Genomic DNA, 23427 nt, shown 5'->3' with positions numbered 1-23427 from the left:
CATTCTTCCTTTCTGTCTTTGTCTAATCTCCCTCATTATTATAAGGACACTTGTGGTGGCATTTAGGAGCCACCTGGATAATCCAAGGAAGCTCTGTTGGCACAGTCATTAAAGCATTCAGCTTCTAACCAAAAGATTGGTGGTGGTTCAAATCTACCAGTCCCTCCATGGGAGAAAGATGAGGCTGCCTGCGTCTATAAAGATTTATGGCCTCGGAAACCCTTTGGTGCAATTCTGCTCTGGTTATGAGTTATAATCAACTTGATGGCAATGAGTTTTGTATAATCCAGGACAATCTCCTTATCACAAGATTCTTAATCACATCTGCAAAGCCCATTTTTCCAAATAAAGTGACATAGGTTCTAGGGATTAGGACCTGAGATAGGTAGGTAGGTAGGTAGATGGATGGATGTATGTGTGTGTGTGTGTGTGTGTGTGTATACATATATATATATACATACATACATATATATATACTGCCTCGGAAACCAAAGGAGGGGTTGCTATGAGTCAGATCTGATGCCACCGCAATGAGTTTTGTTTAGTTTGTACTTCATACTCATTATCATAATGTTGTCTGTACTCAGATCAGATTATGTATTCCATAAGAGCAAGGACCATGTCCTATCATTTATAGCCAATGTCTAACCTAGTGCCTGGTACATAGATATGATTTAGGTTTGAATGAAAAAACAAAGCCATTTATTTTTCATATTCTTTAAACCACTTTTGTTACCTTCATACTTTGAGATTTTATATAAAGAGTTTTGCAAAAACGTATATACAAAGTACATTATTAATTTAAGTCATGATTGTTATTTTTTTAGAAAATGTTTATCATTTACCCTTTATTGTTATTATCAATACTATGACTTCTTTCTTTCTTTTTTTTCCTTCAGTGATGGAGCCCTCAGTGTTGGAAAGTGGCCCACTTTTTACCTCAGGAATTAAGAGACATGTGAAAGACAAAAGAATTTCAAAGAATGCTAAGTTAAATGTTTCTCTAGCTTCAAAAATCAAAACAAAAATAATAAGTAAGTGCCATTAGTTTTGAAGTATACTCACTTTTACTTTTTCCTGGAAAACTGGTGTAATATGGGTTCCTAATTTTATCAAGTATATAAATAAACTAAAATGATTACAGGTAGTCCCTGACTTAAGATGTATCCAAGTTATGATAAACTGCACTTGGGGATTGCCCATTGTTTGTTTGTTGGAGGGATACATCTTATCATTAGTAATATGTACTTCACACAGCATTGCGGTACATAATTTGCTGAAGTTACCATTCTCATGCCAACCCTCAAAGACAAATAAAAATCAGATTTATAAAGATGCTGGTAATAAAAGCCAATAATGAAAACAAGGGGGAAATAAAATGTATTCAACTTACGTCAGAACCAACTTACTACAGAATCGTCGGAATGGAACCCTGTCATAAAGACTATTTGTATTTATTTTGTTCATAGATACCTTTTGCATTTGATCCTTTCTGTCTCCTTCAACTCATGTTGTTAGTTGGGCAGTTAGGATGATGTATCTCCAGTGGTGAAAGCTGAGTTTTCAGGAGTGATGTTGAATGGCCTGAGCTATCCTCTTTATGTATATATTACAGTCTTCCTATTTCTGTCTCTGTATTCACATATCTTCTGCATTCCTTGTGACTTTATTCCTCATCTTCCTCCAACTTTCATTTCTTCAGCTCCATATTCTGCGTACTTTTTTTTTAACTCCATCTATATTCTCATTTTCTTCTTTTTCAACCTTTAGTTAAAAGCATATAGAGAAAAATGTATTTTGTCTAAAATAGTTTTATTCAAGACTAAGAAATTTTATTGATACAAGTTAAATATTAACTCTTTTAAAAATCTTTTACAGACAATTCTTCTATTTTAAAAATTTCTTTAAAGCACAACAACAGGGCATTAGCTCAGGCTCTCAGTAGAGAGAAAGAGAATTCACGAAGACTTACCACTGAAAAGATGCTGTTGCAAAAAGAAATAGAGAAACGGAATTTTGAGAACACATTTCTTCGTCTAAAGCTAAATAATTTGGTATGAAAATTATATTGTGTTAAAATTCTAAGGCATAACTAAAATCTTTTAACTACATCATTATAGAAACTCATAATGTTTTTCAAATCTCCAATTACTATAAAAAAATCATTGAAAGTCAACGTGCCATATAAATCTATGTTAAAGGACAAACTGCTAATAGAATAATAAAATAAGTGTCTTAAATCTGCATTCTATATGTGTTTGTTGTTTGTTGTTGTTATGTGCCATGGAGTTGGCCCTGACTCAATAGTGACCCCTCCTCGGGTTTCCAAGGCAGTATCACTACGGAAGTAGATTGCCCAACCTTCCTTCTGAGGAGTGGCTGGTGAGTTTGAACTGCCAGCCTTCTGGTTAGCAGTCAAGTGCCTTAGGCACTATGCTACCAGAGCTCTTCATTCTATATGTGGGCTGTGCAAACCAGTATATTACCATGATCAACATTTAATTGGCATCATAAGCAAAGCTAGGTCTATTAGTAGATTTTAAAAAGCTCCTTCAGTAAATTGAAAGGAGAAGAGTTCCCAGAGTGTTGCTATTCTCCCTTAATCCCAGCGTGTCATTGGCCACAAGGCAAATAGAATGAAGATTGTAGTCGTTACTTTTCCTTCCAACTTCCAACTCTGTCCACAGACAGGACAGGAAGAGCCAGTGATTAGTTAAGCTGTACAGATTCTAAATCTAAAATAAGTAGAAATTAATTTAAAATGGAAAAGTGATGTGTTATACTTGAGGATTAATTTCCTGTGGCTAACAAAACTGTGTTCACTTGCCATATGATACATTATTATGAAAAAATAAAAAAATGTTTTAGGAAAATCTATGATTAATAGATTAAAAGCATTCAAAATGTATATATATATATGGCTATTTGAACTATACAATATAGTCCTATCTTTTTAGCTTAATGTAATCTCTGAATCTTCTCACACTGAAAGTATTCATAAATGTATGGTATGATAATAAACTCTAAATCTTGATTGAAAAGAGTCTTGTTATTTTACATATGTAGAATAAGAAGCTCATAGAAATAGAAGCACTCATGAACAATAACTTGATAACCGCAATTGAAATGAGCAGTCTTTCTGAGGTAAGTAGAATTTATGTGTAAGTAGTATAATTTGTAAGCATTACTGAAGATAATCAACATTTAAATGTTGAACGTGATCAACATTTAATTGCTTATCATAAGCAAAGCTAGGTCTATTAGTAGATAGTATTAGTAGCTTTTAAAAAGAACCATTCCCTGGAGAAGGATATCATGCTTGATAAAGTGGAGGGTCAGTGAAGAAGGGAAAGGCCCTCAACAAGATGGATTGACACAGTGGCTGCAATGACAGGCTCAAGTGTAGCAAGGATTGTGAGGCTGGCACAGGACCAGGCAGTGTTTCATTCTGCTGTGTGTAGGGTCACTGTGAGTCAGAGACGACTTGACAGCACCTAACAACAACAACTGAAGATAATTGAGATTAGTTAAATTGTATCAAGGTTAGAGATTAATATTTTAAATTTTTCAGAAAGTAATGAAAATAATATCAATTTTAATTGACAGCACATTTTCATTTGGTATAATCAATTACTGAAATTTTTATATTAAAATTACCAAAAACCAAATTCACTGCCATTGAGTCAGATCCAACCCATAGCGACCCTCCTTGGGTTTCCAAGGCAGTATCACTACAAAAGTAGATTGTCCAATCTTCTCTCTGAGGAGTGGCTGGTGGGTTTGAATCGCCAGCCTTCTGGTTAGCAGTCAAATGCCTTAGGCACTACGCCACAAGAGCTTCCTATATAAAAAATCAGTTTTGATTAAAAATAGCATAGGATTAGACTGCTTAGTGAAACATAAACCCACTGCCACTGAGTCTGTTCTGACTCATAGTGACCCTATAGGACAAAGAGTAGAACTGCCCCATAGGGTTTTCAAGGCCATAATCTTGACAAAAGCAGACTGCCACATTTTTCTCCCGTGGGTTCAAACTATGGACATTTCATTTAGCAGCTGAACACTTTAACTACTGCACCACCAAGGTTCCTTTAGTAGAACATAATAGCTTCTAAATGGACTAAAAAACATAAATTAGTAGGATAAAGATAGCATTTCAAATTAGGAAATTTATATTATTTACCAAAAAAAAAAAAAAGACCCAACTGAGAAGATTTTGGGGAAAATGAAATCAGATCCAACTTTATACCATCCTCTAAAATAAATTTGAGATTGATTTAAATACGAAAAGGAAATCATAAAATAAGAAGAAAATACAAATGAACTCAATTTAGGTAGAAGAGGATTTTCTATACTTACGTGTAAAGATACAGACCATAAAGAAAGGTACTGATGGATTTTTTCAAAAAAATTATATGTTTGAAAAAACATTTAAAAAAAAAATGAATGGCAAACTGGGAAAAGCATTTAAACATAAGGCAGACAGCATTAATATGATTACCTAAAGAGCTCGTATAAACTTCATAAGGAAAATAAGTAAAAAAAATCAGCAAGGGAGAAGGGCCAAATATTAGTGAAATTAACCCAAGTATCTAAATAGCAAAAATAGTGTTGTGGATTAACAAATGAGAAGGCAAAACGTGCATAATACATAAGCTGAAGAAAGGTTATGAAACAGTATATGTGAAATCCCAAGTTTAGTGGCATTTAAATGATTGCCTATATATGTAGATCCCAACTTTGCTACTTCCTTATGTCCTCTGAGTTTGAACTCAAACACCGTAACTTTAACATTCTCATTGCAAAGTGTGGATAAAGGTAGTATGTCTACAGAGAGTTACTGGGAGAGTTACATGTAAGTGTGAATAACATGTCTGGCAATAGAGTACAATAAATGTTAGTTTTTATATACTTTTTTGTTCTATGTGTATTTTTCTGTTTATTCTTCAAAATTTTCTGTGAATCTCTTTTAAAAGCCATTAAGGCTTTTTGAGTTGAAATGCATTGCCTTTGTAATAAAAAGATAAGAACTCTTTCAACCTATATAGTAAATGTTCATCTCATTTCTCACAATTTTTATAAAAGTTAGCCAGAGTGTAGGTACTTGTGGTCTAACTTAATCCACATTTGTATGAAGAAAGGATCTATGGGACTTTCCCTGTGCAGTAATGCCCACAGCTTGTGCATCATCTCAAGTTATAAGTGTGATACATAGGACAACCAGTGACCTGAGTTGTGTCTTACACATTTAGCAACTGGTGTTTTTGTTTGTTTGTTTGTTTTTTAAAGGAGGTAAGATGCTTTATATCAAGGCAGGAGTGATGGTGGTGGAATAGGAAGGCACAGGCCTTCTGTTTTGCTAGTAACCTTGCAGGGCAGAATTGAATTGCTGTGAATAAATTACTAAGACTGGAGTCTGATATAGACATAGAGAGTGCAGAATCAGTATAGGAAGTGACTTGGAGAGTCAGAGACAAGAGAAATTTGACAGGATGTGGAAAGGAGAAGAATCATATCACCTATACCCCAAGGAACTTTGGAGAACAGATAGCCCTAAAAATTGCTCAACTCTGTTTTGAGATATGTTATATAAAGCCCCTTCCCCCCATCAGTTCTTTTTTTTTAAAAAAAAAAAAAAAAAAAAAGCCTTTAGTAGAGTCTTCGTTGTTGACAGATGTTTTTGCATGGTCCTTTTTGGAAAACTTGAAGAGGGTTGGGGCAGCATCTAGATTAAGGTAAGGCGAAAAAAAAAAAAGTTATGTGGATAAAAGAGCTGGAGGATAAAGGGATTGTGTACAGCTATGGTCCTTGCTTTCTTGGGTTTCTTTTTATTTAACAAATTTACTTCTACAACCATGTTTTATAGTTCCTTTTCTCTTTTAGTCAGGGATGGGAACAACAGATGACATAGATACATGAATCTAATATGGATCTAATATCAGAACAAGTATAGACTGCCACACATGCTTAAGTATTGATTAATTTTCTCTTTCTTACATAAAAGATAACAAACTATACTTTTTTTTTTTTTTTTGCAGATGCAAAATAATATATTTATTTATTTATTTATTTTAGGGTTTCTTTTTGTTTGTTTTTTTGCAGTGTTTCTTCCCCTCCCCTTCTACCCCTGGTAACCAACAAAGTTTTCTTCCGTATATAAACCTTTCCTTGAATTTTTTTTTTTTTTAATTGTGATTTGGGTGAAAGTTTACAGAGCAAATTCACTTTCCATACAGCAGTTCACATACACTTTGTTTCATGACATTGACTACAATTTACCACAATGCAATAGCTCCCCTCCCACTTCCTCCCCATAGTTACCTCTTCCCTGTGTCCTTCCTTCCATGCACTCCTGCTCCCTGAGCTATGTCCTGGTACATAAACAACTCTTCTATTCTCCCATGATTGTTCTCTTCAAGGAGTGTATCTACCTAGTATAAATGTTCACCTCATATGCCTGTCTTTTGTTTGGCTGGAAGCCACAGGTATGGGTTTAATTCCAGACCTGAAGGGCAGCTAGGGACCATAGTCTCAGTCGTTCCATCAGGCTCTATCAGACCAGAAATCCTGGTCCCTTTTTTTTTTTTTCCCAAATGGTTTGAGTTTTGTTCCACATTGTTCTCCCTCTCTATCCAGGATCTCCTACATAGATCTCCCTCCAAGTGGTTGACATTGGTAGCCTAGCACCATCTAGTTCTTCTGGTCTCATGGTCGTATAGGCTGAGGATCACATGGCGTAGCAGTTGCTTGGACTAGTTGTTTCCATGAATCTTTGGTTTTCTTCATTCTTCTTTGCTCTGGATGAGAAGAGACCCATCGTTGCATCTAGATGGCTGCTTGTAAGCTTTTAAGATCCCATTCGCTACTCACCAAAGCAGGATGTGGAACAATGTTTTGTGAAGTATGTTATGCCAATTCAGCTTGATGTCCCATGCGACTATGGTCCCGAGCCCACAGGTCCAACTACTCGCTCCCTCTGGGTAGCTGGCTGTGCCCAAGAAGTGACTACAACCTTGTCCCTTGTTAGCTCTACTATATACCTGGGAATATGTACAGAACATAGCAATACACTTGCAGGAACATTGTCTGCCAACCCTATATATACATGGTCTTGGGCACTCTTCCCCCTGGACAGACATACCTAATAGTTCAGCCTGTCCACCCATCTATCCACCTGTATATCCATGTTTGCCTTCACTGATAAGACAGTACTGTATGTGCAAAAAGGTTCATCTTTGTTGTCTGTACCTCCCATGTACCTCTCTGTGTCTTCCTCTTCCTCATTGGCTCCGTGTTGATCACTCACATTTGATACATTGCCCTTCTCTTCACCCAAATCAATACTTGTCTCTACCTATCTAACAGTATTCCCTCGCCTCCCCTCCCACCCCTGGTAATCAACAAAATTTCCTTCCATATATAAACCTTTCCTTGACTTTTATAATAAGGAAATAATACAATATTTGTCCTTCTGTGATTGCTTATTTCACTCAGCATGCTATACTTTTATGCCTTGGTTCTCTTTTTTTTTTTTTTTCCTTAACCTGGCACATCTTGAGATGTCTGATTGCACAGAGTGCTTCCTCATTCTTTGTCAGTGCTGCTTAGGAAGACTACAATGGTCCTTTTAACTGGACTTATGTTTCTGGACACTTGAATTGTCTTTTGCTGTTCGCTTGACCTTAGTATAGAATGCCTTTTCTTGTATCATCAGTTTTACCCCCCTCCTGATTATTTCCATAAGGATGCAAAATGTTATTATCTCTCACATCTTAAAAAAAAAAAACTTCTATTCCATTTACTTAGAAGCTACCATATCACTTCTCTCCTTTATAGCAAAATGCTTTGAGAGGGTTGTTCATACTCTGTCCATTTTCTGTTGAACCAACTACAATTGAGTTTTTGTCACCACTCAGCTAAAACTGTTCTTCTGACAGTCACCATTGAGCTCCACATTGTAAGAACCTGTGAACATTTCTTAGTCCTCATACTGATACTTACTTGACTTTTAGGAGACCACACTCTCCTGAGTTTCTCCCTACCTTTCTGGCTGTTCCTTTTCAGTCTCTTTGCCAGTTCCTTTTTACTTTCCTGTTATGTTTGGGACTCAGTTGTTAGACTTCTTTTCCATCTATACTCATTCCCTAAATGATTTCATCCAGTCACATGGTCTTAATTGCTCATGTGACTGATGACTCCCAAATTTGCATCTCCAGTCTGGACACCTCCTCAGAACCCCAAATGATACATATTCATCTGCATCTCTGTATGTCTAAGAAGCATACGAAATCTCATATATTTGCCACCAAACCCGTTCCTTTTATAGTCTTCATCTCAGGTATTACATCTCTCATGTGATGGCTTCTTATCACACTAAGCTTTCCTAATTTTTCATTTCCAGAATAAACTTCAGTAATGATTTACTAGTTATTTATTAATCCCTTAATGTACTGCTGAATTCTTTTTACTAGTATTTTATTTAGGATTTTTGTATTGTTCTTCATAAGTGATGTTTCTTTAAAGTTTTCTTTTTGTATTGTCTTTTTAAGCATCGATAAAATGTTACATACTAAGCACTTAAAAAGAATCTGGATATTTTCCTTCTTTTCCTGTGCTCTGGAGAAGTGATACAGTATTGGAATTATTTATTCTTTATAGGTTAGTACAATTCTTGTATGAAACCATCTGGACCTGGGATCTTTTTTAGTGGTCATGGTAGCTCTTTATCAGTTTTATTTATTCTATGGACATTAATCTGCTTAGATTTCTTTCTCTCATCACTAAGCAGTTGTATTAAGTTTGAGAGAGGAGTACCTTGTTACAGCTCAGCAGGGGGGAAAGTCTAGGCACCCCATTTGACCTTTGTACCTTTGTCAAAATGTAATTGACTACGTAAATAGGTCTGTTTTTGAACTCTGTGTTCTGTTGATCTGTTCATCTGTCTTTGTGCTAGTACTACAGACCCTAAGGACTGTAGCCTCCAGTTCTGTTTTTCTAAGTCATTTTGGCTACTCTAGGTCCTTTGCATTTCCATGTGATTTTTGAAAATCAGTTTGTCAATTTGTCCACGGTCTATGTTTCTGCACTATAAAGACATAATTGTATGTTTTATGGTCTTTATTAAATAATTAAAACATGTTAATTTCAGAAACTTTAGAATGTATAGGTATGTAAAAATTTTACAGATATATACATCACCCAGATCTTGAATAAATAAGCCATTTTAAAATATATAATCCAATGTTTGGGTTTTTTTGGAGACATGGTTGTACTACATGTTTGTAAAGATATATATATGGGTATATATGGGTATACACATGGGTATTTGTTCCTATCTATAGAAATAAAGAAACTTTCTTCCAGAAGAAAGCTTGGAAGGTTATATACCAAAGTATTAGCGGTTGTCTTTGGGTGGCATGATTAAGGATCAACTACGTTTTAACCTTATCAGGATATTATTATGATAAACTATTGAAGGCTAATGTAAAAATTGTTTTATTATTATTGGCATAATTTAGTACTTTAATAAAAATGCATCAATTAATGAGATTAGAAATTTTGTATCTTTTCAGAAAAGTTTTTTGTTCTTTTCAAATAGTTCCATCAGAGTCCCTTTGTACTGCCAGCTAGCCAGAAGAAAAGAGTTAGTAAACAGTACAAGTTGATGCGTCTTCCATTTGCAAGGTAATTTCTTCAGAGCTTGGTTAAATATTGACTTGCAAGCTTCTGTCTAAATTGGACTTTGAATAGTTTTTATTTGGTCTGCTTCCTCGAAATATAGAAAAAACTTTTTTTTTTAATTGTGATTTGGGTGAAAATTGACAGAGCAAATTCACTTTCCATACAGCAGTTCACACACACGTTGTCTCTTGACGTTGACTACAATTTACCCCAATGCAACAGCTCCCCTCCCACTTCCTCCCGATAGTTACCTCTTCCCTGTGTCTATCCCTCTGTGCACTCCTGCTGCCTGAACTGTCTCCCTGTGCATAAACAGCCGCCCTTAGAAAAAACATTGTTAAGTAAATAAAGAAATATTGCTAACATTATACTGATTAAAGAAATTGGAGCCATAATCTAATTGAATTCAGTTTTAAACCTTGAAATAATTTTCAGCTTTCCCATAAACAGTAGAGAATGAGGCACAGGTGGATTCTTAGGTATGGGTTTGAATTACATTGGGTTCATATTATGAAGATTTTATATAACATGAATAGTATTTGTGTGTGTTGCACAATGTTTGGGTTTGATCAATCTGTAGTTACCTACTAAGGTCTGAATAAGAAGGTGTGTGATATCTTCCTACAAATTTTGTATCTCCAGGATTCCAAGGAAACTTACCCCTCAATTCAATAACCAAGCTTGCCTTGGTATCCTGCCATTCTTTAGTTCTTTTCTTTCTTTCCCCCAGGTCATCACTGAGGTCTTCTGCCCCTTTATTGCCCCAAGCTTTAAAATTAACTTTTACATTTGCCATTCCCCTCCTGACCCAAATTCTCATTTCTTGATTAATTGATTATAAGCTATAGAGCTCTGGTAGCATAGTACCTAAGGCACTTGACTGCTAACCAGAAGGCTGGCGGTTCAAACCCACCAGCCACTCCTCGGAAGGAAGGTTGGGCAATCCTACTTCTGTAGTGATACTGCCTCGGAAACCCAAGGAGGGGTCGCTATGAGTCAGGGCCGACTTGATGGCAAATAACAACAAAAACAACAAGCTATAGAAAGTACCTTCCTTCAAACTTACCATTTTTAAAGACAGTCATTGAGGACTTAAAAGGTGAAATTACTCAGTGAGTAATTGATCAGAATCTCTTACCTCTTTTAAGACAATGTTCTTTTTGTTACATGATATATAATTCTAGTGATTTTATGTGAGCGCACAAGTAAAAATTCTTATGTCTATTGTGTCACTATCATTTGCGTTTGTTCCACTGATTTGGCTATTCTACTGTACTAGCATTCAACTGTGCCTGTACATTTTGCTTGCTGTACCTTTAAAATAGTAAATTTTGTTATCTTGTAGGTCCTCGATTTAAGTTATTTTTCAAAAATATCTTGGCTTTCCTAATGCACTTATTGTTTCATATAAATATGCAAATCAAGTGTCAGCTAGCCTTCCAAAAAATTTCATTGTGGGTTTTTTTTTTTTTTTTTAAGTAAACTTTTGTTTGAAATATAACATACATATTCTTACTGCCATTGAGTTGATTCTAACTCATAGCAACTCTATAGGACAAAGTAGAACTGCCTCCATAGGGTTTCCAAGGCTGTAACTGTAGAGTAGATTTGAACCACTGACCTTTTGCTTAGCAGCTAAATGCCTTCCTTAATCACTGCACCAGCAGAGCTCTTCAACATACATATTAGAAAAGTGCAAACATCTTTAGAGCATGGTGAATTTGCACCATGTAAACATCACTGTGTAACCAGTACTAAGATCAAGAAACAACATTACTAGCACTTCACATAGCCTCCTTATGTTCCTTTCTAATCACTAGCCACCACTCACTCAAGGATAACTACTATTCTGATTTCTAACATCATAGATGGAATTATTTTACCTATTTTTAAACTTCATATAATGGAATCATACAATATGTGTGATTTTTTTTTTTTTTTGGTCTGACTTCTTTGCTCAGCATTACTTGTGAGATTCATCCATATTGCTGTATGTAGTTGCAGATCTGCAGATCATTCGTTCTCATTGCTGTATAGTATTCCATTGTATGATTATACCACAATTTATCTGTCTGTCCTTTTAATGGTTAACATTTAGTTTTTCAAGTTTTCACTTAATACAAATAGTGCAGCCATATCGTTTGATGAATGTAAGTATACATTTATATGGGTCTATACTTGACAGTTTAATTACTTGTTTATATATATTTGGCTTTAGAGAAGATGCAAGATAGTTTTTTGAAATGGCTGTACTAATTTACCTTCCTACCAGCAAGATGGTAAGAATTCCTAGTCTGCATCTTTGATAGCACTTGTAATTGTCTGTCTTTGATTTTAACCACTTTGGGAGTGTGTATAGTGGTATTATATTGAGTTTTCAATTTTCATTTTGGTGGTAACTAATGAAGCAACCTGTTCCTATGTTTATTTTTTTCCTTTTGGGTTATCTTGTACAGATTTGTGACCATTCTTTATGCTGTGCCTGAGTTCTTTTTATGCTACCCTTATCTTCTACTCTGTGGCTTGCCTCTTTACTTTCTTAATGGTATCTTTAGATGAACAGAAGTTCTTTACACACACACATACATACATATATATATATCAGAAGGTCTGGTGACATAGTGGGTAAGGCATTTGGCTGCCAACCAGAAGGTCAGCAGTTCAAACCTACCATCTGCTCCATGGGAGGAAGATGAGGCAATCTACTTCTGTAAAGATTTAGAGTCTTAGAATTCCAATGGAGGTCACTATGAGTTAGAATCACCTCGATGGCAGTGGGTTTGTTTTTTGGTTTTATATATATAAATATTTGTATATATGCATATACATATATATGTATTTACATATATGTATGACTGATACTTTTGGTATCCTTTTAAAGAAATGTTTACTAATTTCAATATCGTAATGTGTTTAATGTTTTCTTCGAAAAGCTTTATCTTCCCCTTCATGTTTTTTAGATCTTCAATCTACCTGGAATTTTAGGGTATGGTGTAAGGGAGGGGGTCAAGATTCATTTTTTTCATGTGGATATCTAGTTGACCTTATACCATTTGGCCCAAGGTCCAACTTGTATTTAATCATGGTTTGTTGTTTATTGTTATGTGCCCTCGAGTCGGGCCCGACTCATAGCGACCCCTCCTTGGGTTTCCGAGGTTTACTACGGAAGTAGATTGCCCAGTCTTCCTTCTGAGGAGTGGCTAGTGGGTTTGAACCACCAGCCTTCTGGTCAGCAGTCAAGTGCCTTAGGCACTATGCTACCAGAGCTCCCTAACCATGGTCTTGTTGACCATTTATTGAAAAGACCATTCATGATATGTCATGATAATTGGAGAAAAGATTGAAATTGTCAAGTATTTCCTTTTACCATTTTTTACCATTACCATGGAGTTGGATCTGACTCAAAGCGACCCCTACTTGGATTTCTGAGGCTGTATCACTATGGAAGTAGATTGCCCAACCTCCCTTTCAGGGAGTGGCTGGTAGGTTTGAACTGCCAGCCTTATGGTCAGCAGTCAGATGCCTTAGGCACTATGCCACCAGTACTCCTATCCATGGAAGCAGCACTCAAGAAATCAAAATGACATACTGTGTTGGACAAATCTGCTGCAAAAGACCTCTATAAAGTGTTTAAGAGCAAAAATGTCACATTGTTGACTAACGTGCGCCTGACACAACCCGTGGTATTTTCCTAGCCTCATATACATATGATAGCTGGATAATGAGTAAGGAAGACTGCAGAAGAATTGATGGGTTTGACTTTTGGTGCTGGCAAAGAATATTGAATGTACCATGGACTGCTAGAAGAATGAATAAATCTGCCTTGGAGGAAGTACAGCCAGAATGCTCTTTAGAAGTGAGAATGATCAGACTTCAACCCTTGTGCTTTGGTGATGTTGTCAGAAGGGACCAATCCCTGGACAAGGATATTATGCTTGGTAAAGTAGAGGGGCAGTGTTTTGTTCTGTTGTATGTAGGGTCTCTGTGAGTGAGAACCAACCTGACAGCACCGAACAACAACATTCCTTCCCCAGCTTACTGCAGGTCATTTTTACTATGAGTCAGGTGACTAGAGATGTACGGGTTTATTTCTGAACTCATTGTTACATAAGTCCTTTTGTCAATACTGCATTATCTTGATTATTAACTTGGTAATAAATCTTGTTATGTGATAGTGTACATCTCTATTTCATTTATTTATTTTATTGCTTTGCCCATTCTTGACCCTTGCATTTCCATGTGAATTTTAGAATCAGCTGTCAATTTTTTTACTGTGCTTTTATGATTATCCTAGTGATAACAACATTCATCCTTGATTTATTACACTAATACAGATTATTACTTTACCACCTTCAATAATGCTAATACCTTAGAATACTTTAAAAACATCATCTTCCACTTCATGCCTTGTTGTTATTATGCATTTTCATTTCTTACATATTTCAGTCCCATAAGCCGCTACTTTTCATTGTTTTGTGTCGCCAATATTGATTGATAATGACCTATATGTTTTCCTTTTCTGTTGTTCAAATCCTTTCCTGCGTTTTTATATTTCTTTCTGAGATAATTTGCCTTCTGCCTGAAGAAATCTTTTTTTATTTCTTTTAATGCAGGTTGCCAGGCAATGGATATGCTCAGTTTTGTTTCTTTTCTGGAAATATCTTTATTTCACATTCACTTTGAAGATACAGTTGCAATTACAGAATTTTAGCTTCAGAGTCACTTTCTTTCAGTTCTTAACGGATGTCATTACTAGTACTTACCTTTAAATTTTAACAAATATTTTCCAATCTTTTTTTCACTGTCAAGAATTTCTAAATAACTAATTTTTTTTTTTTAAGGATGCAAGGCAAGATCTTTAGCATTGGGGGATATTACTCTTTATTCTTTGAATTCAAGAATGTCAGTTTATCGAATCATTTCTATGGGTTTCTGTCTCCATTTAGCCCTCACAGATTTAGCTACATTAGGGATATGGTTTTCATTTATATGGATGCTTTCTGAAAACAGAATAAATGAATTTCTAACATAACTTTCCTCTGGCTTCTAACAAACATAATCATATGTACAGGAAGAATTTTAAGTATTCCACAGAATTAAATATAAGAAAAGCATAAATATGAGGTAATTTTTGTAAGATATAAATTCCTTATTCTAGAATTTCCCACTTGTCTGCAGGGTTCCATTAACTTCAAATGATGATGACGATGATGATGATGATGGTAATGAGAAAATGCAGTATGACAACAAAGTTATGTCCAAACCATCACCTGATATTTCCTCTCTGATATCAACAAAACAACCTTTGTCAACTCAATATAATCTGGAATTGTCATTTACTAAAGTAAATAACCAGAATGTGCATGGTTTAGAGGATTCAGAACCTATTTCTTCTGTTGATACACTTTCCAAAGGTGAGATTGTTTTAAAAATTCCTTTTGCACATCAGTATTAAATACTTGTATCTATCAGACTTTCTTCTTGAGGGCAGTGATGCACAAACAGTTAATAACTTAGATCTCTTCTGGATTTGCTATCTCTATTTAAAACTGTTGATGAGAAATTTAATTTATAAATAAATATGCTGATAGTGTCAGATCCACGGTGACCTAAGATGATTACTGTAAAGCAGTGTTCAGAAATGAGAGCGTTTTCATTGTGCCCTAGCATATGACTCAAACTGTCCCACATATCTATTTTGTTTCACCTTCTCCTTTTTGTCAATAAGAAAATTAGGGTCTACATAGGTTAAGTGACTTTTTAATCATAAGCATTCAATGGTAAAACAAAAGCTTAAGCCTGGGCAATAGTTGAGCAGGAGAAAATGATGATACTTTTTTTAATGTGGTATTTCTAAATGATAATTCCATGCTTAAATTTTATGGTGCTTTTGTATTGGTCATAGATTTTCAGATTGGAATAGGAAACCATAACTATGTTGAATTTGGAACTTAGAATTATTTTTCATTTCTAAAGAATTACATGTATTATTGTATTTACATAAACTTTAGTGGCTTGTTGATAGCTTTTTGATAATAATCCTAATTAGAGTTATCACTGTGTTTGAGTTTATTTGCTGGTCTCCCTCCACTTGAGAAATATATGCCAGAGGCTATCCTGTTGGCTGTCCTCCATCCTAGTGTTGGGGCTGAGACACAGTGAATTTTCAGTATATATTTTCCATAGATTCATGTGTAAAGTGTGACTTACAAATATTCTGATTATTTCTACTTTATTTTTATCAGCATATTCTTAACATTACAATGATCTTAACAGAGCACATTGATAGAAATCATATCTGTTAAAGAGCTTACTTTCCAGTCTGTTTAAAATGTTACATTCCTTTTCACTGCATATTTCTGAATTTTCTTTGTTTTATATAGAAAGCCATTCCCATTCAGACCAAAGTTCCAAGAGTTCCCTAATGAGTGAGATGAAAAGTGTCCAGTCCATCAGCTGCAGAAAGGAGAAACCATATCCTAGTAATGTGACTGAAAGGAAGAAGCATGTACCATCGTGGGAGTCAAATAATCCCTCTGCAAACACTCCCTCTGTGGCAGATTTAGATAAACAGCTGATTCCAAGTCCAGATTTAAATTGGAGTAAGGAGATAAATAATATTAAGGAAACAAATATTAAAATGCAAAGAGAGGTACAGTACCTTCCCGGCTCATCTTCTGAGACTGTGAGTGAACCTGTTGCAGAGGGCATGAGTGAAGTCCAGGGAAGTGATGACTTACAGTTGCAGAAAACTGTGTATGATGCTGACATGGATTTAACTGCTGGTGAAGTAAGCAAAATTATTACAGTTTCAACAGGCACCAGAAATAGAAGGAATAAAACAACAAATGATTGTGGAGTGAAAACTTTCAGAAAAGTAAAAGATTCAAACACTAACAAAAAAAGAGAAAGATTAAATAGGCAACTGAAAAACAGTTTAAATGTGGATACTGAGGAAAAGATTGAAAACAGGCCAGAGAGATCTGTTGTCGTTGATGGCAAAGGTGATTCAGAAGATCCAGAGTTGATTGTCAGTTCTGAGCAGCTGCCTCATGTGAACGTACTGAAGAAAACAACCCTCCATAGTGACTTGGATCAAGATGACAGACAAAGTACACAACGTAATAAAAAGAAAAGAACATATTTAATGAATGAGGGAGAGGAAACTTGCTTTTTCTCCCAAAGTTCTGATAAATTCCATCAGGAGAATAAGTTTGAAATGGGTCAGATTTCCCTTGCTTGTAATAAAAGTAAAGCTTCAAGACAGACATTTGTGATTAATATGTTAGACAAAGGTAACTTATCCCCAAACCAAAAGGATAAAGAAACCATTTCTGAAAACCTAGAAATCACAAGTGAATTTCAAGTAGCTGATCTTTCCATCATAGATAGTGGAAATTTACATAATTGTGAGATCCAGAATATGTTTGGCTTGAAAAAGCATGTCACCAATATGCAACTTGCTCAGCAAAATGAATCAAAAGTAAATAAGAAGCTTAGGCAGAAAGTAAATCGGAAAACAGAAATAATTGCTGACATGAACCATAGATATGAAAATAATGATAAAAGTGTATATGACCCAGAAAAAGGTAACTTTTTCTTCCAAACCCAAAAGAATAAAGAAACCATCCCTGGAAATGTAGAAGTCTCCAGTGAGTTTCAAACACTTACTCTTTCCACCAGAGATAATGGAAACCTATGCAATTGGGAGATCCAGAATGCGTGGAGTTTGAAAAAGGATGTCACTGATGAGCAGCCCCCTCAGCAAAACGAATCAAAACTCAATAAGAAGCTTAGGCACAAAGTCAACCGGAAGACAGAAATAATTTCTGAAATGAAGCAAATAAATGGAAATAATGATAAAGATGTGCATGACCCAGAAAAAGATGACTTTTTCTTCCAAACCCCAAAGAATAAAGAAACCATCTCTGGAAATGTCGAAGTCTCAAGTGAGTTTCAAACATCTGCTCTTTCCACCAAAGATAAGGGAAACCTGGGTAACTGGGAGATTCAGAATGTATTGAGTTTGCAAAAGCAGATCACTGATACATACCCTGTTCAGCAAAATGAGTCAAAAGTAAATAAGCTTAGGCAGAAAGTAAATCGAAAGACAGAAATAATTTCTAAAATGAATCATGCAGATAATGACAAAGGTATGTACTGCCCAGAGAAGGGTAACTTTTTCATCCTAACCCCAAAGGATAAAGAGACTATCCTTGAAAACGTAGAAGGCTCAAATGAGTTTCAGACACCTGCTCTTCCCACCATAGATACTGGAAACATACGTGATTATGGGACTCAGGATGTTTTGGAGGTGAAAAAGCATGTCCATGATAAGCAACCTGCTTGTCAAAATGAATCAAAAAGAGACAAGAAGCGTAGACAGAAGGTTTATCGGAAGACAGAAATAATTTCTGAAATGAACCAGAAATATGAGAATAACCCAGAAAAAGGTAACTTTTGTGTAACCCAGAAGGATAAAGAAACCATCCCTGAAAGCCTGGGAGATGCAAATGAGTTTCAAATACCTGATTCTTCCCCCAGAGGTATTCAAAATCTACGTGATTATGAGACCCAGAATATGTTGGGCTTAAAAAAGCATGTCACTGGTAAGCAATCCACTCAACAGAATGAACCAAAAATAAATAAGAAGCTTAGGCAGAAAGCAAATAGGAAAACAGAAATAATTTCTGAAATAAACCAAATAAATGACTATAATAACAAAGATGTGTATGACTCAGTAAAAGGTAACTTTTCCCTAATCCAAAAGGATATAAAAACCATTTCTGAAGATCTAAAAATCATAAATGAATTTCAAAGAGCTGATCTTTCCACCAAAGATAATGGAAATGTATATGATTATGAAACTCAGAATATGTTGGGTTTGAAAAAGCGTGTTACAGATACACAACCTGTTCAGCAAAATGAATTAAAAATAAATAAGAAATTCAGGCAGAAAGTAAATCGGAAGACAGAAGTAATTTCTGGGATGAACCAAATATTTGAGGATAATGACAAAGAGATGCATGGTCCAGAAAGCAATACAAGCAATCTTGATTTTCAAATAAGTCAATCTAAACGGAAACTTGAATGCCAAGCCATTAGCAGTGGCTATTGCATGGAAATCTACAGTGACGAAAAGGAAAATTGTGATGAAGTTCCAAATCCTTACACGCTAGTTAAAAAGCACATGAGGGAATCCTCAGGCAATGCAAAGAACATTTTGGTTAAAGGTAAGCACAAACCTATTTTGCAGTTAACAGATTCTTCACAGACTTCTGTCTCCTTAGAATCAGATTTAAAGCAAATTGCTAAGGAGTCAGAATATGTTCCTAGAAACCAAATTGAACTCCATAAGAATCAGAGGCAAAGCACTATTACTCAGAATAAAAAAAGAGATTTCTCTTTTGTGGAAGTGAAAGAAGGAGAGTGCCAGGTAAAAAAAGTAAATAAAGTGACATCCAAATAAAAGAAAAGGGAGACCATGATAGACCCCCAGGTAGTGATGGAGTAATGACAATCATATCAAACTCTGTTCAGGGAAGGTCAGTTGAATCTGAACAAGTAGATGAGGGAAAAATTGGAGACTGAGAAAATTGTCACAATTGAGCCAGACTCTTACAGAAAGATGCTTAAACCTTTGTCTCAGATACATTTACCTAAAATACCAGATTCTACCTTTAACCCTGTTCTTGAGGGTTCAAGACCTTTGGGTATTTCTTCTAGTAAAAATAAAGTAAAAGAAAGCTGACAAGTTCACCAATCTTTCAAGTAAGTGATGATATACACGAGAAGATGAGAGAGAGAAAATTTAAAGACACCCAGAGAACACAAATCAGGAGTAGGTAGGTCAGTACCTGACGCAGTCGTGTCTTAGAAGTTACTTTTTTTCCTTCACTTAGCCAGTAAGGTTTTTCCATTTCAACTGACATTTTTATGAAATTTTAAAACAATATATACCTGTGTAGCTTGATCTATTGAAAACAACATGAAGGCATTTAAAGAAAGTTTAACATTTTGGGAAGATAGAGTATCTTGAACATTTACAGCCTACCAAACTGGGCCTTTGCAAACTTATCTATTAGTGGCTTAAGGCAGATAATTTCCTTTCTCATATGTTTGAAGGAAATTCAGTGTTTTAAGTGAATATAATAATGCAGTGGTTTTATTTACCAAAGATAATTACAAGTTTCTTAAGGGTGGGAGTATTTTCCATTTACTGCATTTATATTTAATGTGATCAAAGCATTGTACTAGGTGGTGTAGAAGGTTGAAATATAATACCAGCTCTCTTTCTTCAAAATATAATTATGTAAAAGTAACAAATACAGTTGTGAAATGTGGTGAGTGCTTTAATAAAAGCACAAACATACTAAAGGGTTATAATGGAGAGTAATTTTGACTAGAGGAATTTGCAGATGCATCATGAATTCAGTAGCATTTCAGGCCCCAAGGGATAGGTAGAACTTTTGCCCTTAGTGTCTGCTCACCACTTACCCTCATCACCTGGAGAAACTACAGTCAGCATTTTGGCATATGCATCTGGACTTTCATGTGTGGATTTTTCAATATATATTTGAAATCATACTGTATATAAAATTATGTATCCCACTTTTTTTTTCTTCTTAGTCCCATATCAAGAAGAATTTTCTTCAATGAGCCTAATACTTTAAAACATTTTTGTAAAAACCATCATTCTGATGGATAAGGCTGTTCCAGGTAATAGGTGAAAAAAACAAAGCAAAAGTACAAAGGGGTAGAATTGCGGATCCACTAGAGAACTGGTGAGCGAGCTTTCGTCTTGGTGCCGTCACCTTCATGACGAGTGAGCAGAGTGAGCGGTCAGTGAAGCATACGCTGAAAGAATGAGTGCGGTAATTTGTGTGAGTTTGTGACTAGAGTTGAACCACGAAGAATTTTTGTCAGCCTATTTGTGATTTCAGAATCAAAATTTTGCAGCCTACTTGGATAGTTTGTTTTAAGCTTTAAGTCTCTATTCCTCTAAAATTTTTGGAAATAATTTAACTGATGTACAATAATTTGTATTGTGAATATTGTAATGTTTTAAAGTTTAACTTGATAGTTAAGTCTTAAAATGTGTTGCCTATGATTTGCAAACTACTGTATTTTGTATCTATTTCTATAGCTTTATATTCTTTACACGTATTTGTGAAAATTCTTCTTTTCAGGCAATAGAACACTGCAGGACTTGACCAATACCAGTTTTGTTTCAAATAACACTCCTGAATCTGAAAATAAGGCAGATGATCCATCTTCAGAACTGCCAGGCAGAAGAAGAAGATGTATTCCTCTCTCTTTAAAAGAGCCCAGTCTCAAAGGGTTAGTATTTCTGTAGTATTAAAATGATTTTAATATACTATTGTAAAATGTGCCTGGTAGTGTAGTGCCTAAGGCACTTGACTGCTAATCAGAAGGCTGGTGGTTCAGACCCACCAGCTACTCCTCCGAAGGAAGGTTGGGCAATCTACTTCCCTAGTGATAACGCCTGGGAAACCCAAGGAAGGGTCGCTATGAGTTGGGGCCACCTCGACAGCACATAACAACAACATTGTAAAATGTGTACTACTTACCAAAAAAATATATATATATGCTTAAATTAGTATTTGACACTTCTGACTAGCAATAAAACATGAATTGTTTGGTGGACTATAAAGTTAACTATCTTTTCCTTTAGAATTTATGAATTTTGAGGGAGAGATTCTTTGAGTCTTTACATTGTGTTTCTTCTCAAATATTCAGCCACTAATTTTAACATCCATTGGTAGATCTTGCCTGCAATGATTATTATGATAATCATGCAATGACATTCTATTTCCCTTTTTCTGTCTACATTTATTAGTGAGAATTCTTCTGTGAAGAAGAGCTGTCTTTTCTTCTCCACTTATTTATTTAAATTATAAATATATAAATTTATATGTTGTTGTTATGTGCCGTCAAGTCGTCTCTGACTCATAGCGACCCCTCCTTGGGTTTCCAAGGGCTGGTGGGTTTGAACTGTCCACCTTCTGGTTAGCAGTCAAGTGCTTTAGGTAGGCATTATGCTACCAGAGGGCCCATAAATGTATATATATAATACAATACAAATTAATGAATAACTATGGGCTCGTGGGTATCTCAAAAAGTTTAATTTATTTAAAACCATTACTATCAATATTTATTTTATTGCTGAAATTATTGTAATTTTGGCCATTAGGAGTACATTCAGATTGGTTCCTGTGTCTTTTTGACAAGACCCCATGCTATTTTGTACACTTCCTTACTTTCTGACATAGAAGATGCTCCAGACTCATCTTAGGTTTCCTCTGACCCAGCCCTGGAATCAAGCACTTTTGAAAGGAGCCTGGTTCCTTTGATTGGAGAATGTGTTTAGAAACCAAGATCTTGGATGATTTTATATGTATATATATGTATATGTACATATATAATTTATCATGTTAAGAAAGTTTCTCTCAGTGACTATTTTCATGAATGTTTTTATTGTGAATGAGTGTTGAGTTTTGTGAAAAGCTTTTTTAGAATCTATGAAGATAATCAAATTTTTTATTTCCTTAGATTTATTAACATGGTGTATAATGATGGGTTTTCTAATACTGAACCAATGTTGCATTCCTGGGATAATCCCACTACATCATGATGTGTGTTTTTCATGCCGTGATACTGCTTTTGCTTCCTAAAATACTTGGTTAGAATATTTGCACCAACATCCCTAAATGATTGGTTCCATAGTTTTGAACTGTCTTTATCTGGTTTAAGTATCAGTGTCATACTTGTTCATAAAAGAAATTAAGTTTTTCTTCCTTTATCATGCTCTGAAATAATTTATAGAGCATTGTGACTCTCTGGTCTTTGATTTTTTAAAAATTTGTTATTGTGATTTGGGTACATATTTACAAAGCAGATTAGTTTTACTCTCAACAGTTCATGCACATTTGGTTTCAAGACCCCAGTTACAATTCCAACAATGTAAAGCTCTCCTCCCATCTCCTCCCTGCACCCACCCCCTCCCTGTGCCCTTCTTATCTATGCATTCCTGTCTGTCCAGTTTTTCCTCTATGCAAATGCTGCCCTTCTGGTGTCCCATGGTTCATTGATTAAGGGGTGCATCTCCCTGGGGTAGGTGTTCTGCTTGCAGCCCTCTCTACTGTTTGGCTGAGATCCTGAAGGATAACCTGGGGCCATAGTCTCAGAGGTTCTATCAGTCTCTGCCCAACCAGTACTTCTGGTCATTTTTGTGTCTTTGAATTTTATCTGGTCTTTGATTGGGTAGAATTCCTCTCTGAAACCATCTAGATCTGGTGCATTTTATGTAGAGTGGTTCCTTAATATTGTCTGTTTCTTTTGATATAATTGATCTGTTTAAGCTTTCTCTCTCTAATGGAATCAGTTTTGGTTATTTGTATTTCCATAGGAAGTTATCCATTTTATCTAGGTTTTTAATTTATTTGCATTGAAGTCTGTAGAAGTATTTTATGAATTTTTAAATATCTTTTTTTGTCAATAATTATTTCTGTCATTTATTATTTTTATATTTGTACTTTTTCTCATAATTTTTCTTGAGCAAGTTTTGGTAGTGGTTTGTCTATTTTGTTAACTTTTCCCAAAAAAATTATTTATGAATTAGATCTACATTTTTTATTTTCTACATTTAGTTTCTTCTTTTTTCTTTACTATTTCCTTCTTTGTGCTTTCTTCCATTTATTTTCTTTTTGTTTTCTAGTTTGTAGA

The 23427-nt window shown here is 35.2% G+C and overlaps 1 protein-coding gene across 1 annotated transcript; it reads left to right on the top strand.

The window, feature by feature from the left end:
* Nucleotides 1–901: 901 nt before the first annotated feature.
* SGO2 (shugoshin 2) lies at nt 902–23426 on the top strand. The gene is given in 14 exon segments (XM_007936146.1): nt 902–1034; nt 1879–2054; nt 3067–3144; nt 9599–9684; nt 14860–15095; nt 16065–17401; nt 17696–18134; nt 18408–19178; nt 19181–19253; nt 19255–19424; nt 19427–19522; nt 20136–20141; nt 20871–21021; nt 23420–23426. Coding segments are annotated over 14 exon segments (3759 nt in total).
* The last annotated feature ends 1 nt before the right edge of the window (nt 23427 follows it).

Source organism: Orycteropus afer, unplaced genomic scaffold (assembly GCF_000298275.1).
Source record: "Orycteropus afer afer isolate SDZICR_OR568_19922 unplaced genomic scaffold, OryAfe1.0 scaffold00002, whole genome shotgun sequence".
Lineage (NCBI taxonomy): Eukaryota > Metazoa > Chordata > Mammalia > Tubulidentata > Orycteropodidae > Orycteropus > Orycteropus afer.
Note: the sequence above shows the minus strand (reverse complement) of the source record. Positions and strands in the feature narration are given on the sequence as shown.